The following is an 18650-nucleotide window of genomic DNA, read 5'->3' as shown; positions in this document are numbered from 1 at the left end:
CCTGTTAGTGGGGGTAGGCCACTTCACAGGTGACTCACCAAAATTCAATCATGAATTTACTATTGGAGATTGAGAGCTGAAATTGCTATTTCAAGCTGAATTGCTGTTGCTCTTCTTTCTAGTTTTATAAATGTTATTTGTATTATATATTTATTTATTTATTTTATTATTATTATTTTTTAAGGTTTTATCGATTTTATGCACTAATTTCAAAAACAAAATTATTCTCAATAATAGAAACATTATGAAATAACCAAGCTAGAGACCGATATGACAATATACAGGTCAAGACTACATACCAAGTGGTTGGAATGATTTCCAGATATTCAGGTCACTGAAGAGTGAAGGTCCTTCTCTGGCCCATTGACCAGAGAAGGACTATTGTTACAAAGAACCTGATAGCTCCTGCAATCTTGGAAAAAATCAAGCGGGATGTGAGTGATCATCTACAAAGAACAAAGAATATGGTCAATACGGAACCAGAGGTGGAAGAGCATACTACTACAAAACCAGAGGATGAAAAGTAGGAAGAAATACAACTCAGAGCAGCAGAAATGGAAAGAGACGAGATCGCTCTATCCAAAGTAATGATGAGTGGAAGAAGGCCCTAACAGAATTTGAAGGAATGGACCCCACAAAAACCTACAGGATACCAAAGCAGAGGCCCAGTAGAACCTTGAGGAGAGTCACAGACCACCTCAATTGGCAAATAATACCACATTACCTCGATAACTATGGTGTAACACTAGAGGCCATCCACACAGCCGTATACTGTGCTTCCATAGCAGTCACTAGGATTAATGGAAGAGAAATGAGAGACCAACAGCAGCAGAAGAAATGAAAACAAAAGGAACTACCAGCTTGGGAAAGAAGACTTCAGCTGAAGATAGAAGAGTGAGTCAAAATAGAACAATTGACCCAGTGCCAACGGGGTAATAGGAGTAAGAAATTGATTGGAAAAGTGAAGATCATCCTTAAGAGAGACAGCATCCACAGCAATCATGAGACCAAAAATCAGAGAATAGGAAAATACTTGGACACACTGAAGCAGAGCGTCCTCGCACTCAACCAGAGACTGTGCCGATACAAAGAGAGCTCCCAGAGGAAAATAAATAACCGAATCTTTGATGAGGACCAAAGAGCCCTCTACAGAAGTCTTGGAGAAGACAGGAAGGAAGGGAATGGAACACACAAGCAGAAGACAGTTGGGGATTTCTGTTGCAACACATGGAGCAGTGAAATAAGACACAACAGCTGAAGGTGCCTCTGTAGCCAGGTGGGCAGGAGCAGCAGTGCGTAGCACATGCTTCTTGATTAGACCGGGGTTCGAGCCTGTGACCACCAAATACGGAGGATGCGGAAAGGTCGGAATGACCACCGCATATCCCCGGAGCAATTTGGCCTTAGTTGCTAATGCTCCTAAAAACCAAATGACAAACAACAATAGCTGAGCCTCCTGGATAGAACTAGAACGGAAGAAAACCAATGACGTATAAGAGATGAGAGAGTAGGAGATTTGACAGGAAGAAGTAAAATAACTGATCAGGAACTCCCACAATTGACAAACTCCAGGATTAGATAACCTCCACAACTACTGGTACAAGAAGCTCACTTGACACACACAAGCACCTCGCAGAGCAGTTCACCCGAATGATAAGGCACCCAGAGACAATCCCGAAGTTTCTCACTCAAGGAATCACATATCTGAAGCCTAAAGATGAAGATACAACAAAGCCGGTGAAATACAAGTCAATTACCTGCCTCCCTAAAGATGTACAAGATCCTGACCAGCTGCATAACAAAGAAGATATCAGACAACTTGGAGAGCCAGAACATAATGGCAGAACACAGAAAGGATGCAAGGAGCAATTAACCATAGATACCATAGTTATAGAGCAAGCATAGAAGAAGCGCCACAACTTGTACTCATCCTACATCGATTACCGCAAGGCCTTTGACTCTGTTCCTCATAGCTGGCTAATAGAGATGCTGAAGGTCTACAAAGTCAATCTAATGGTGACAAACTTCCTAGGAGCACCAATGCCAAAATGGAGTACCACCATTAAGGTTTAGAACATCACAACCAGACCAATCCAGATCAGAAGAGGAATCTTTTAGAGAGATGCCCTGAGCCAACTGTTGTTCTCTCTTGCACTTAACCCACTATCCACCATAGTTAGCAGCAAGTATGGATATAACTTCAAAGAAGGAAGAAAGAACCTGTACACTCTTGTCCACCTGATGTACGTGAATGATATCGAGCTCTACCCGACAACTCCAGCAACTACTCCATATCACTGAAGAATTCAGCAATGATATCAGGATGGAATTTGGTCTAGACAAATGCAAGACCCATGCATTGCACCAGGGAAAATTAGTTGGTCAAAACTACCAGCTACAGACTTGTAAAGAGATCGAAGCCATGACACAGGGAGAAACCTACAAATGCTTGGGGATGATGCAGGCTCAGCAGTTAGAGTACAAGGAAATGAGGCTTGCCTGACCAGAAAATACCATCAGAGACTCAAAAGCCTGTTGAAAGCAAGCACAGCTGAATGGAGGGAACGCAGTTAAAGCCCTGAACACCTATGCAGCCCCAGTGCTAACATACTCCTTCGAGGTCATAGATTGGACCAACACCGAGCTGGAGAATATATCACGAGAAAGACAATGATGACCACGTGCCACCAACACCACTCGAAGTCAACTGTGGAGAGACTGACAATAGCTCGGAAAGAGAAGGAAGGGGCCCGACTGACCTCATCAAGCAACAGAAAACAGCAATAGCTAACCCGAAGGATTACTTCCAGAAACACACAGCAGCACTCTACCAGGCTATAAGGAAGATAGACAAGTGGTATACCACACTCAGTCTAAGCAAGGAGTCCACTCTCACTTGGACGGAATAAACGAAGTTTGAAAGATGGACAAAGAAGACACTCCGTGGCAGATACTGCAATGAATGAGCATCAAGATCACATAGATAAGATTGCTTCCAATTCATGGCTCACAACCAGGGCGATCTTCCCTGAGACTGAAGGATTCATGCTTGCCATCCAAGACCAGATATTCAACACTAGAAATTATAGAAAATACATCACCAAGGAGCCCGGACTGTCAGATGAAACGTCGACGATGCCACCTGGCCTCAGAAACGATCCAACACTTCACAGCGGGATGCAAGGTGATCACCCAGACTGAGTACACTCATAGACACGACTAGGTAAACAGGATAATACATCAGAAGCTAGTGAGGAAATACCAATTGATCAAAGAAAGTGTACTGTACTACAAGTATGAACCCCAGGCAGTACTAAAAACCCAAACCCACAGGCTATACTGGGACCACATCATTATAGTGGATGAGATAATCCCACACAACAAACTGGATATAACCATTGTGGACAAGAAGGAAAAGGCTACCTATGTAATTGACATAGCAGTGCACAACACTCCAGAAAACCTGTGAAGAAAAAACCAGGAAGTACAGAAACCTAAGACAGGAGATCAAAGAGATGTGGCATATGCTTCAAATAATGACCATCCCTATCATTGTATCAGCCACCGGTGTGGTGCCAAAGACCCTACATAACAGCTTAGCAGCAATTGGTCTCCCAGAGAACACCTACAAGAAACTCCAGAAAGTTGCAATGTTGAATACCTGTAGGATAGTCAGAGTTCCTCGGGCAACAGTAATACCTGACATTACAACCACTCTGTGTACTTGGTAGCAATACCTGTCACGAGGTGGAACCCCCAATCAGGGAGAAATAATATGAGAAGAAGAAGAACAATAATATTATTCTCAAATACATAAATTTGAATAATGAGACCTATTGAGTAGAGACCTTTATATGTTTATTTTGATCTCACATGCAGAACTAAAAAGGTTCTGGTTGCAATGTATACAGAATACAGTAACCTTTCAGCAATTCACATATAATCATGGAATGCTTTCTGTGAGTTATCCATTTTAAGTACAGTAGAACGTCAGATATCCGGAATAATTTCAAAGGCTGATTTTTATTCTTTGTTTTTTTTTATTAATGGTAGTGTTTGAGACAAATGTTTATTATGTTACAAGAGTATTTCTTGAAAAATGTTGGATTAGGACTAATGGGTTTTCTCGGAAACCATGACTGATAGAGTTTAGTCATTTGCTTCCATGAACCCAATTTTCCCATACATATTCTGTTCATTTCATGTTATGTTTAGTTTAGTTCCATATTCGGTAAGAATAATATTGGCCCGAAACTGTGCGATTTATTATTATTTATAATTTTTCTGTTTGTTTATGGTAAAATGTCAACGAAAAGAATCAGCACTGAAATGGGCAGAAAACTAGGAAGAATGCGATATAATCAAATTGATATTATTAAGGAACTTGAAAGATTCCTCAGAAGAAAAAAAAAAAGGTCACAGCAAACGAAACAAAAAACAATCAAACATTATTTTAAAAAAATTATTTAAAAATTTTTTCCACATAAAATTTCCACCAAAATGCCTATCCAAATATACATACATATGTAAATGTGCCAATTTTTATGTGTAAGTTATTATTATTATTTTTAATTAAATAAATTTGTTTTTTTTTTTCTCACTATGTAAAGACTTTCTTTTACCTTAATACAGTCATTCCCCGGCTTACGTAATACTCGACTGGTGGAAATTCTACTTTACGTAAGTTTTTGCCGGCCGGTGCAAACTTGAAAAAAAAAAATCAAGGAAACGTATTCTGCATCCTGTAGGAATAAATGGAGGTATCTAGAAAATATTGTAACATGAACCCAATAACACTTTTCCTTTTTTTTTTTTTTTGGTAATTCGTTACAAGACCTTGTAAGTTGAAATTTTTGCCATATAACTAGGCTATTTATCTCTTTTTAAAGGTCATTTTCATTATTGAAATTGCACTACACTTTCATCCTTATCATATGTTCTGTTATAAGAATCAGTTTTGAATGCCTTTGTGATATTTTTCTAAAACACATTTCTGGAGGTCACTACCATAAAACAATAAAAACAATTTGCACTTCCTGGTTTATTGGGCTTTTCTGTTAGTGCATCTAATTATAAACGGGTAGCAAATGTGATCTTAATTCCATTTGCGATAATACCGATAACTCGAATTTTATGGGTTTTTACGTTACGGTATTATGGTGAAATGATTTCCCCTTCACTGAAATCTTCAATCATATAAAAAATATAAATAAATTTTCAGAACCTTCTCTTCATTCCTATTTGCTTATTACAATGGTGAAGAGAAAGGGACAAACAGAAAGTGCAAGTGGTGGCATGGCTAAGAAACAAAACAAAATTGATATAGAAATCAAGATAATTAAGAAGTATGAAGCAGGACAAAGTTTGTCATCTATTGCACAGAATAAGGTCTTGCTGCTTCAACAATGGATACTATTTTAAGGTACAGTGCATTTATAAAAGAACATGTATAAGTATAGGCGAAAGCATCAATAACATATAGCCAAATCTGAATGAACAGAATATTAGCAAAGCGGCATCGTTTTAAGTTATATCTCATATTTTGAATACCTTCACAACGAGTTGCCATGATATTGCACTACTTCGAATAAGTAAAACTTCACCTGAGGAGAAGACTAATGTTACTTATTCTCAGATGGATACCACCACCTCTATCTGAGGTGGTGGTATCCATCTGAGACTCTACCACCATCCTCTACCACCACCTCACATCTATCTGAGAATACCACTATACAAAGGGTACTAGGAAAGTTTTGCAATATGAAGCAACAATGAATCACAGGAAGCTGCTTGTTGCTGCATGTTGAGACATGTTCATACGTGCATAGTAGCCGCCGCGCCAAGTCAATGGGCTCAGTTATTCATTAGTAGTGAGAGTGTAAAGTGCTTGCGATGGCATCGTGGTCACGAAATGAGATAAGGACAGTTTTGCGGTATAATTTCGTGCATGGTTTAACCATAGACCAGTGCTTAGAAGAAATGACTCTTGCACTAGATGATGATTGTCCACATCATACAATGATATTCAGGTGGTATAGAGAATTCCAAAGGGGAAATTTCACTCTGGAGTATTCTGAGAGGCCGGGAAGGCCACGAACGTCAGTTACGGAGGAAAACGTTACTGCTGTGAGGAAAATGCTTGACGAAAACAGGCGAGTGACCTACCAACAGACAGAGGATACTTTGGGCCTAAATGCACCAGCAATTCGTTCGATTCTGTAAGATCATTTGCACGTGAAGAAACTTTGTTCTCTCTGGGTGCCGCATCAACTGACTGAAGAGCAGATGACACGACGTGTGACTTGGTGCCGGGAGATGTTGAAAAAGTTTGATAAGGGACAATCTCGGTATGTGAACAACATCATGACAGGTGACGAGACTTGGCTGTACTATTACGATCTGCCAACCAAGGCTCAAAACAAAGTTTGAGTCTTTGGTGATGACGACACACCCGTAATTGTCAGAAAATCCGATCTGTAAAGAAGAAAATGATAGCTGTATTTTTCAAATCGAGTGGAATTGTGGAACGTGTCGTTTTGGACACGCAGAAGACAGTCACAGCTAAGTGGTATACTGAACAATGCCTGCCTAAAGTCATTGGATCTATGAAGAACCTGCGGCCAAAGTCAAGAATGGACACCTGGTACCTCCATCACGATAATGCTGCAGCTCACCGCGCCAAAGCCTGCACCGAATATTTGACCACGACAGGACTGAAACTTCTCGAGCACCCTCCCTACAGTCCAGACCTTGCTCCCTGCGACTTTGCACTGTTCCCGCATGTGAAAATGAAGCTAAAAGGGAGGCGGTTTTCCAGTGATGAGGACCTTCTACGGGCTTGGGACAACGAGTGTGCTTTACTCCCTAGTGAAACTTGGCAGAACTGGTTTAAAGATTGGTTTCGGAGGATGGAGAGGTGTATTAAATGTAGAGGAAATTACTTTGAAAAAATTAAATAAACAGAGCTGTATTGCAAAACTTTCCTAGTACCCTTTGTACTTATACATAGTCTAGACTTTTCCTTAGCTTAAAGCTTATGCCCTAAATGCTTATAATAAAAGAACATGTTAAAGGATCAATTCATTTAAGATCAACAGTGAACACAAACCAGCATTCAGGTGCTATATCGAATATGGAAAGCTATTAATAATATGGATGGAAAATCAGATTCAGAAGCAAGTGTCCGTGAGTCCAATCGGCATTCAGGCAAAAGCATAAAAATTAAGGATAAGTACAGCAAACCCCCCAAGCCAAGTTTGTGGCAAGCAACGGGTGGTTTAATAGGTTCAAGCTTCGTGCTGATTTCCAAAACAAAGTATGTGGTGAAGTCGCCAGTGCTGATTCTGCAGCTGCAGAGAAATTTTGTGATGTGTTGGAAAACCTCCTTCTAAATCTCCATAGCCCTCAACCCTTGCAGTGTCATACTTATGAGCTGGAGAGTTAATTCTTCCAACGATGCCCAAAAGGTAAAACTTGCTAATGTTATGCTTGTCTCCTCTCTCTTTTTGTAATTTTATAATTTTGAAATTTTTGTAATTTTGTACACTTTGTAATTTTTCTTGTGCATAAGATAAAAAAATTGAATAAATAATTCTATTTTCATGTTCGTTCAATGTTTCTTTTTTGCTTGAATCAAATTTGCAAGTGCTGCATAAGCATTTAGGGAAATTCCGACATAAGTAAAATTCTGCCATATGTAGAGTTCTGTGGAATGCAACCCTTACGTAAGTCTGGGAGTGGCTGTACATAATAATGTATTATAACAGAATTTATTTAATTTGACCTTACATTCGATTATCCAGAAAAAAACTTGCTTTGTGGAAGAGGTCTAACATTAATTATTCTGGATAACTGGCATTCTACTCTAACTATATTTATAAGTGTGTTAGTTGTCTGATGGCACCAGGGGGTTTTCCCTATCTCCGCATCTATACATTTATATTTATACTATATTACTGTATTTATATTATGGTATGCTTATATAAGCAAACAAAAGGGATATCCTTGGGTTCAAGAATTGCCTTTGCCGTACAGAACTTGTATTGAAGTTACCAGCAGCAATTTGGACAGTTTTACTTTCCTAAGTTTAGGAATAATGTAGAAATGTGCAAGTGATAAATTTACTCTCAATATCTATGATAAAAGAAATGCATTTACATTTGAAATGCCCACCTTTGTTAATGGGATTCTGATTCATAATTACACAATGCATTCAATATACTCATATTTGTTGCAACTATGTAATACTAATCAGGGATAACAAAACTTCCTCAAAAAATTAGCTTGCAACCCATTCCACCAAATTTTATCATATTCTAAATGACAATCGGTTTTGGCCAAATTAACCCCATCTTTAAATACATCACACTAGAAAATATATTATAATACAAACATTTACTCATGCTATTCTACAAGTTTAGTCAATTAATTAAGACTATAAAGTATTTTAGGGCAAGACCTTATCAGTTTAATTCTGATGCCATTGCACTAAATTACACGTTATTTATTCTACTACATAATATGAGCTCTTTCCCTTAAATACTTTATGGTCTATATTATTGCACACATTCAGGCATCTCTCATATTGTGGAATTATACTTCATAACTGGATTGTCACTATTACAACACTAGGGTACCTGCCCACCCACCGATGAGAGGCGAATAAGCCTCGAAATGGTGCCATCTGGGTGGTGGTATCCACTGAGAATCAGTAACATTATTCTTCTCCACTGGTGAAGCGCTACTTATTTGAGGTAGTGCAATACCATGGAAACTTGTTGTGAAGGTATTTACAATATGAGATATAATTAAAACAATGCTGATTTACCTACTTTGGTAGATGGCTATGATTTAAACTGATGCCATTGCAGTAACCTACACGTTAATTTTGTAATAAATCACTTTGAAATCCATCCTTACACAACATGTCTAAATTGTATATATGAGTTTTGCCATTGGTAAACTTTATCCTTTGTGGAAGCATACATTAAAATCTCCCAGAAAGCATTCACCTTATTTTCCTATTATCTTATTTTATTTTTATTCTTTTTTATTTTATTATATTATTATTTATATTTCAGTATTAATATTAAAAAAAATAATAAAAAAAATAGAGAAAAAAGTCAGCGCATCCCATTTTACCTGTCCATCACTTGTTATAATTTGTCTAGTTATTTCTTTTTGAATAAATTCATTATTCAAACTCTACTATAGCAGATGGGAGTTCGTTTTTTCTAACAATCAACCACCCATTGGCTGAAGGCAAATTTCTGTACATCTATCCAGCAACTATTTTTTTCCTCGTGGAATCTAGATTTCTATAATGACCACTCTTATATCCCATGAATAAACATAATGTTGAAATATTCATGTGGTATAAGAGTGATCATTATAGAAATTTAACTTCTGTGGAAAACCACCATATAAACTGTCTCCCACTGTATTACATTCTTCTTCAGTTTGAATTTATGCTCCCTCATGTGTGTAGTCTGAGCAAGAGAAAGTATTCCATGAGCATTGAAGTGTTTAAGGAAATCAAAGCCCTAAACACCTCAGTTAGATCTCCTCACAAGTGTGTATTCTCCAGATGCTGCAGAACCGAAGCCTTTCCTGGTAATTTCTGTTCTTCTCACTTATCTCTTTGATCTTCTCTGCATCTTTCCAAAAAATTCATTCCTAAAATGAAGCCTTCAGACCTGTATGCACTACTCAAGCTATGGCTCAACCATTGCCTTATGCAATGGGATAATCACCTTATCCCTACTGGGAAAATTCCTACATATCATTGACAAAACGCAATGGGCTATCCTGGCAGCATGTCTGCACTGGTCAGAGAACTTACTATCAGACTAGATAATTACCTCCAGAACCTTTAAATTCTCCATTTCCCTGAGTGTGGTACCATCCATTTGCTACATCAGTCTGGGATTGCTGCTATCCATATGAAGTACCTTTTATTTATCAATGTTAAACTTCAATTGCTACTTCTCAGATCATCTTTCTAAATTGTCTGGATCTTCTTGGAGGAGCATATCCTGACTATTGTCACCTTTCCAATCTATGTATCATCTGTGACCTTAGACATTATACCTGATATACCTTCATCACTATCATTAATAAATATAGAAAACAACAGTGGGCTCAGCATTGAGCCCTTGGGTTCATTGCTGGGTCCTTTTTTCTTTTATTTATTTGATTTAATTTTATTTTTCCATCATCTATTATTATCACCATTATCATTATTCCTTGCCCATTTTTGCGCCTCTGTAGCACATGCATCTTGATTAGACCAGGGTTCGAGCCCATGAGCCACCAAATATGGAGGATGCGGAAAGGTCAGGGAATGACCACTGCATATCCCCGGAGCAATATGGCCTTAGTTGCTAATGCTCCTAAAAACCAAATAATAACAACAACAACAACCTTGCCCATTTCTCACTAACACTGCATATAATCCTTTTGTATATTTTTATAGTTTTTACATATAGAATGGTATTATGGGTAAGTTGCTACAATTTAATACCTGTATTAAATTAGTTGGTCCTATATTCAAATTATTCAGAACTATTACCAAAGCCAACAGGCAAAACTCTTTATATCCTTGTATTCAGCACATGTATGCTCAGTTTGTCCCCCCCCCCCCCGCATGTTGTGCCTGTTTGAATATAGTAAGTAATACTTTTTTTTTTCTTTACCTTTTTTAGTTCTCAAAATCATTGCCGTTTAATTCAGTTGCATAGAAAATGTTAATTGGCTAGGGAAGACAGAAAAATAAAATGAGCACCAAGATTAATTAACAGAATTTCACTTTGGCCAGTGTGCTGAATTGTCTGGTCATCAAAATGCTTTGATTCCATAAATAATGGCCATGCCATGATTATCTCGAAAAAATAGAATATCCAATGGTTTATGCTGTTTTGTATTAGTCTGCATAAATGGATATCGTAATCCACTTAAGTCAAGAAGCATATAACTTTCATATGCTTCTTGACTATAGCTGCTGGGTATGAAATGGAATCCAGTATACAGATCCCAGGCCATACTGGGATTCGAGAAATGAATGTGCTGATCATGTTGCAATATATCACTCTAGCACAACCATAACAAATTGTGTAGTCCTGTTTACTAAATGCAGATGTCATATAGAGAATATTCATGGAACAATGGACATTTCTATTGAAAATGCAAATGAACAATGAGCTGTTTCAGTTGAAACCCAAACCACAATTTTGGAACTCCAGCTTCTGTAAAAATAGAAAAGAGGAAGTAATTGTAGTGAGAACTCAGATATGTCATACTTGCCTCACTAATCTGTTTCTGCTAACAGGAAATGATCTTCCACATTGTACACACTGTTTGATACTGCTCACAATAAAATATATACTTATTGAATGTGTCTTGTTGATCAACACTCTCATTCGGTTTCCTCTCAGATGTACGATAACCTTTGTCATTCTCCCTTATCATAGGTAATGGCACTGCTCTGTCTCAATTTGTATTCTTTCCTAAAACAAATTCAACTATACTACCACTTGTGATTGCTCCCTTTGCAGTCATCATCTATAGTCTCATTTATCCTGATAGGTGCAATACGGCATAAGTAGCCATTGCACCAGAAAACCCCCATAACAACCACTAAGTTACTTAGGTATGGGCTTTAAAACAATATGTATTGTATACAGTGTATAAAATATTTTGTCATATAGTTTCCTTTAATAGTAAATAACGCAATGGTAATATATATTTACTTTAAATATAAATAAAAAACACATTTTGCAAAAGAAAATAATTAACTCCAGCTGCGATCCATTTTCACCTAACAAAGGGTTACCTGAAGTGCATTCCTCATGTGTCTGGGGGGGGTATGTATCCTTATTTGTGTGTTTAGGGGTAGGGTATATATATTTTTATTCATGTGTTTGGGGGAAGAAGTTATATGTAATGCTTTACTTTATCCATTCATCGAGGAAAACCAACTGTTCTAGATGCCCATTATATATACACAGGTAACTCTCTTTCGAGTTTCCGGGAGGGGAAAAACCTTGCTACCCTTGCTTGAGACCGACTAACTCAGCCACGTTAAAAAGACCCATAAAAATTCCTCTCATCATTGAAGGGATTCAAACTTAGGTCTTTTCCATCTGGTGACAGCAATTTTACCAACTGTGCTACCCACGAGGGTTTCAGTAGTTATATCATCAAAACCTTCTTCTCCTACCAACTTACCAAATTCTACTATCGCATAGATTCCATTTTCTGTCAGTTCCACCATATTTTCTGAATGAACTGACACTGTCCATACATTTTTCCAGCACGCATTTAATTGACACTTTACTCTTTGAGCGATACAACTATGATTCCGATGGTCCACAATTGAAAAATATTTCCATGTCTCCATCACTTCAATTTTCCATCAATATTAAGAATCAATTTTTTCCAAAATCTGTTGTATCGAATTTTAAATGATTCAAGGTGGAACTGGACAAAGTTTTAGAGGGAATGGATGTATGAAATTGTTTTTTTTTTTTTTTTTTTTGGCTGATGCTATGTAAGCTCATTTCTTGCATCGCATGCCTCCATTACTACTATGATTTTTGGATGTAATAAGTTTCAAAGGTAGATAAAATACCTTGATGTAATTAAAGAAGTTGTACTAGGTGGTAGGAACATTAGTTGTACTGGTTTGAATAGCTTAAATCTTTTGGATGATTGGCATGTTATCCAATAGTAATAAAATTTTGAAATCTAGATTTTTTTTCCACCAGTTCAACTAGCACAAGTTCAATAGCATAGAACATGGGGATTTCCCAATAATTTTTTTTTTTTTGCATAAAAATTAGTGAGCCAAAAGCAGAGATTCACCAAAAAGAATGGAAATGTTGAAAAATGACAACCAACATAATAGCAACATTTTCCTGCACAAAAGCTCAAAAATACTGTTATGCGAGGTTGACACAATTCTCTAACCGTGTTAGAGCGAAAAGGTGTTATATAAGTACCGAGTTGTGCGAGGATTGTCGCACTTTATCAATCGTATTAGAGTGAAACTGTGCTGTAGAAGTACCATGTTATACGGGGGGGGGGGTGTTCCTGTACTTTTGAAAAAACCACTTGTTAACCTACACTGTGCTGCCACTTTATTAGGTATACCCCTGCTGTGCACACAAATGGTTTGTCCCACAGTGTTGGAAGTCACATGCCCAAAGATGAGTTTCTTGTTTGTTATTTGGTTTTTAGGAGCATTAGGAACTAAGACCATATTGCTCCGGAGATATGCGGTGGTCATTCCCTGACCTTTCCGCATCCTACGTATTTGGTGGTCACGGGCTCGAACCGCGGTCTAATCAAGAAGCTTTTGCTACGCACTGCCGCTCCTGCCCACATGGCTATGGAGGCGCCAGACCACAGTTGTGGATATAAACGCAGCAGAACAACCTTTCTAGTATCAGTTAAGATAGGATATTATGATGTGGTTACAAAGGAACTGGATGCAAAAAATAATTTTGATATCATATATTTGGATTTCAGGAAAGCTTTTGACACTGTTGTGCATGGAAGACTATTGTACAAATTGAAGCAGAATGGTATTAAGGGTAAGTTGTTACAATGGATAAAAGGATGGTTGAGTGGGAGAAGACAGTGGGTGGTAATCAATGGTTGCTGCTCTTCATGGACTAATGTTATTAGTGGAGTCCCACAGGGTTCGGTGTTGGGTCCACTGTTGTTTTGTATATTTATCAATGATATTGATGAAGGTATGTCAGGCTTAGTGTCGAAGTTTGCAGATGATATAAAGGTTGGCAGGGTTGATAATGACAGTAATGGCAGTGTGCTACTGCAACAGGATTTGGAAAATTTGGGCAGATGGGCTAAGAGGTGGCAACTGAAGTTCAACCTTGACATGTGCAAAGTACTGCATATGGGTAGAAATAACCCAAGAGAAACGTACCAACTGGGTGGTACTACACTTAAGGTGGTAGAAAATGAAAAAGACCTGGGAGTAATTGTGCAGTCAGATATGAAGTTTTCTGAGCAATGCAGATAGGCTGCCAGGGCAGGTCATGGGGTTTTGTCAATGATATATAGGAATTTTGGTTACAGGGAAAAGGAGGTGATTGTCCCTCTGCATAAGGCAATGGTCAGGCCACGCCTTGAGTACTGCGTACAGGTCTGGAGGCCTCATTTTAGGAAGGATGTAGATTTGCTTGAGCATGTACAGAGAAAAGCAACAAGATTGGTGAGGGGAATGAAGGGATCCTCTTACCAAGAGAAGAGCAGATTATATGTACATTCACATATAATCTGGCTTAAGTTCTGCAAATTGCAGTGGCTGGAGACTAGGCACCTGTGTGGTGATCTGATTGAGGTGTATAAGGCCTTGAATGGGTTGAGCCCGCTGAATTCTGATGGGACCCTTCCACTTGTTCAGCTTACGAACCTAAGGGAGCATAAATTCAAATTAAGAAAAGACAGATGTAGAATAGGTGTATGGAAATTTGCCTTTAGCCAGAGGGGGGTTAATTGCTGGAACAAACTTCTATCTGTCGTTGTGGAAGTTGATAGGTTAAATAAATTTAAGGAGGAACTGGACAGGCATTTGGAGGGAATGGTGTGTTTTTTTTTTTTTTTTTTGGCTGATGCTGCATAAGCTCATACACTTGCTTTCTTGCATCACGTGCCACTACTACAAACCATAGCAAGAATGGGGAAAAGGAGTGATCTAATGGACTTCGAGCATGCCATGGTAGTAGGTTCAAGATGTTCTGAACAAAGTATCTCTGAAGCGGCAGTTTCGGATTGTTCTTCATTGATAACAAAGGTAACGCGTACCTTTGTTATCAATGAAGAACAAGAGAGTACGCCTCCTGTGGGCACAGCAACACCAGCACTGGACTATCAAGAATTGGAAAACAGTTGCTTGGTCTGACATTGAAGTTCCTGGTCTGGTGCATCATGTTGATGGAAGGCTCAGAATTTGGCAAAAACAACATGAATCCATTGACCTTTCATGTCTGAAGACTACTGTGTAAGGTGGTGGGGGCACTGTTATGGTGTGGGGAATGTTTTCTTGTCACACGTTGGGTCCGTTGATACCCATAGATTCACGTCTGAACACCACATCTTACCTAAACATCGTTGCTGACCAAGTGCATCCGTTCTTGTTGACAGTTTATCCTCAGTCAGATGCTTGCTTCTAGCAGGATAATGCGTCGGTGCACAAAGCCCGAATCACTATTGAATGTTTCCAGGAACATGACAATGACTTTTCTTTGCTGCAGTGGCCCACTCAATTCGTAGATCTCAATCCTATTGAGTATCTTTGAGATGAGCTGGAAAATGCTGTTCGTTGCAGGCCTACACCTCCGTCGAATCTCAAGGCACTGCATGACACACTCATGTCTGCATGGTACTCTATTCCTGCACAACATATTCAGCATTTTGTTCAATCCATGCCTATACGAATTCAGGCTGTTTTGAAGGCTGAAGGGGGCTCAACACGCTGTGCTGCCACTTTATTAGGTAGGTGTACCTAATAAAGTGGCAGCAAAGTGCTGCTATACTATATTACATAAGCATTCCGCTGTTTGCTTAGTTACTATCTATAGTGTAATGAAAATTAGATTACCTCTTCTCTTTTTTATGTTCCAAACACCCATTCATGCACAGCTTGCATCAATTACTGAAATTCAGATACATGTTCATGCCTCTATAGGAGCTTTTGTCCAAGCTGTGAAATTTTGAAAAAAAGCTCATAATTTGAATGAGGACTCAGTAATTATAGATTAAGAATTGGAATATCAATAGGTATTTCAAGGATAACCCTTGGAATGCACATTACTTGTATACTTTTGAGTGCTTGGGGCTACTTAAGTTTTTTTCAATTATGTCTAATAGGTTAAATTTATTTGTACGCACTGGCCAAAAAAATAGAAATTCAGTATTGAATTGGTTCTACTTTGTTTTGAATAATAGCAAGTGTGTGGTCTAATTGTAACCATTATTCCAGCAGAATATCGCAAAGCTCTGATAAAATTGAAGGAAGAAGACTTCATTGCCGAATAACTCTCCAGGATATGAGGAGCCAGGGAAGATGGTGGAAATCTGTGTCATGTTTTCTGAACCATTCTTGCATGATTATGACACATGTGCTGTTGCAGCACCATCTATAAAGTGGCCATCACCTTCGGGATAAAAGTGTAACATTGCAGAATGCAATAGAACTGATACTTAATTTAGATACTGCATTTGACCTTCCATAGGTATCAATGGACCTAGTCCGTGCCAACAACAGATTTCCCCATTTCATGATACCACCTCCTGACTGTTTGGGTTATCTTAGCAAGGCAAACCGAGTTTATCACTTTGTGAGATTTTCATCGCACTCTCTCTCTCTCTCTCTCTGCCTACCATTAGTGCAAAACAAAGTGTATTGTGATTCATCTGACTACATGACTTTCTTCCATTGTTTCATTTCAAATTACAATATTCTTAGCACCTCTACAAGCAGATTTTTCTGTTTTTCTCTGAAACAAGTGGTTTTCAAATGGCTGCCAGTACCCTATTCCTTCAGTTCCCTGTGCATGGTGTATGTTGAAATAAGGCAGTTATGAGCGTGGTTGAATTCAGCTATTATTTTTTGCCTGCTGGATATCATATATTCTTCCATACAATCCTGCTTAGAGTATGATGGCTTCGGTCTTGAAGTACTGTTTTCCTGCCACATTTATGCTTTCAAGGTGTTGAAAAGAACTGCTTGCTTCCCAGTCATTAGAAACTTTTGTGATGGGTGCTTTTGAGAAATTAGTTATGTCTTTCATTTCTTGAATCGTGTCTGCTACTAAACACACACTCGCAATAAGACCATTTTCAAAGTCCGTTAGCCCACCTGTTTTCGTTATTCTGGCTTTAGATTATTGCAGTCGAACAGTCTGTGCAGCCTTCATGCTCAATGGGGCAACACCTTATCAACCTGACTCATCACAGTTTTCTTTGCATCTGTTTCCATTTATTTGCATTTTTTCTGTCTGTGAGTGTTAATACAAAGGTTCATATATTTTTTTGGCCAGTGTGTGTAGTGTCCTTTATTTGTAGTCTATTTATATGGCTAACAGATCTCAGTTTATTTTGCTTATTTCCTTCTAGATTACTTTAAATGCATTAGTGATGGAGGATCTTCAACAGCCAGTTAATTCCAAACATCGTTATCTGATGGTATCATCAGGTTACGAGAAAAATTCTTGTGGATCTATAATTAAATCACGATTTCTTTCTGCTTCATGTCCTGATATGACTGGTTGCTTATCACAGTCTGTTATGACTTCAACGTCTTTACCAAATTATTTGCAGACTGAAAATTTATTTAGTCTTCATCAGACCAAGGGAAAAACATCAGCAGGTAGGTACAAAGATGTAGATTACCATTTAGATTTGTAGGATTACATATGTATTTTACCATTTCAGTTGAATTTTAACATCTTATTGCTTTTAGGAATAAACGAGTATATCACTATCATCATGCATGTTTTAAAACTTCCTAGTTTTTGCATTATTTTCTTGTTCTATTTTGCATATTAAAAAAATATGTTATTAACGGATAGTTGAAATGTGTTTGTACTACACAACTCTTTTTTGTTAAACTTAGAAATGTGTATGTATGTGTTATTGAGAGATTACCTAATTTTTTTTTCAAATATATTTTTCTAAACTTTTTTTTATCATAAAATGTAAAACCCATTACCTTACTGCGCTCGCTCTCTCTCTCTCTCTCTCTCTTTTTTTTTTTTTTTTTTTTTTGTAATAATAACAGTAATTAGAAGAAAGCATTGCTTTAGTTCTCCAAATCTCCACACACCTATTGTTAAAAGTTTGCTGTGCATCAGTGATGTGGGCAACTAGCATGGACATTGCATAGTCTTGTGAAGCATCGGATGAAAAATCCCCAAAATTTTTCAGCATATTTTATTTGTTGGTGAAATATGTCATTTTTTTTTTTTTTCTAAATCTGTCCAAATATAAAACTGTCTTTTCAGTTTTAGTGTAGCATAAGGAAATTTGGCAAATTTCTTTAGCATATAGTAACAATTTACAAGTTATACATTGAAGAAATGGATAAGGGTTTTTATTATTTCTGCAAAACCTAACCTGCTGTTTGGGCAGTTTTCTTATATATAACTTAATTGTTGGCTGGATGTGTTAACAGACTGCTTTTTCATCTCCGTTGGTACAGTGGTGCTTAAAAAAAAATTGCATCACTTACAAAATTCACCAATTCCTGTGAAATTTGGTGATATATCTTATATGTTTTGTAATTGCATCATCCATCTCTAGCGAGCTTTCTTAGATGATGTCACATGCTAAACATGATTGCATCACCTTAGTAGCAGTATAAATACTGTGCATATGTGATGAACCCATATTCTGTGCCATTGCAGTGGCTAAGTTTTCACAATTAACACCATGTAGAAAAAGTATTGCCGTTGCATTGAATGCAGAGGGACATTCTTTGCATCAAATAACTAAAAGGATTCACTGTAATCAATCAACAGTGGCATGTTTATTATTAAAATTATCAGAAACTGGCAGTCTAAACATAAAGAAAGGAAGTGGCATTCACAAATAACTTCTACATCACAGGACAGATTTCTGGTCCA

At 37.8% G+C, this 18650-nt stretch overlaps 1 protein-coding gene across 6 annotated transcripts in view; it reads left to right on the top strand.

The window, feature by feature from the left end:
• LOC150079291 (intermembrane lipid transfer protein VPS13D-like) overlaps positions 1–18650 on the top strand; it is a 1618665-nt gene that overhangs the window by 591432 nt on the left and 1008583 nt on the right. For all 6 annotated transcript variants that reach the window (XM_090383928.1, XM_090383929.1, XM_090383926.1 and 3 more), the window contains one exon: positions 17143–17395. In XM_090383928.1, coding sequence (XP_090240054.1) covers positions 17143–17395 — 253 coding nt within the window. The remainder of the gene's footprint in view (positions 1–17142; positions 17396–18650) is intronic.

The sequence above is a fragment of the Mastigoproctus giganteus genome, chromosome 10 (genome assembly GCF_048544385.1).
Source record: "Mastigoproctus giganteus isolate SK-2022 chromosome 10, ASM4854438v1, whole genome shotgun sequence".
Classification (NCBI taxonomy): Eukaryota; Metazoa; Arthropoda; class Arachnida; order Uropygi; family Thelyphonidae; genus Mastigoproctus; species Mastigoproctus giganteus.
This window is presented reverse-complemented; position numbering and strand designations above follow the sequence as displayed.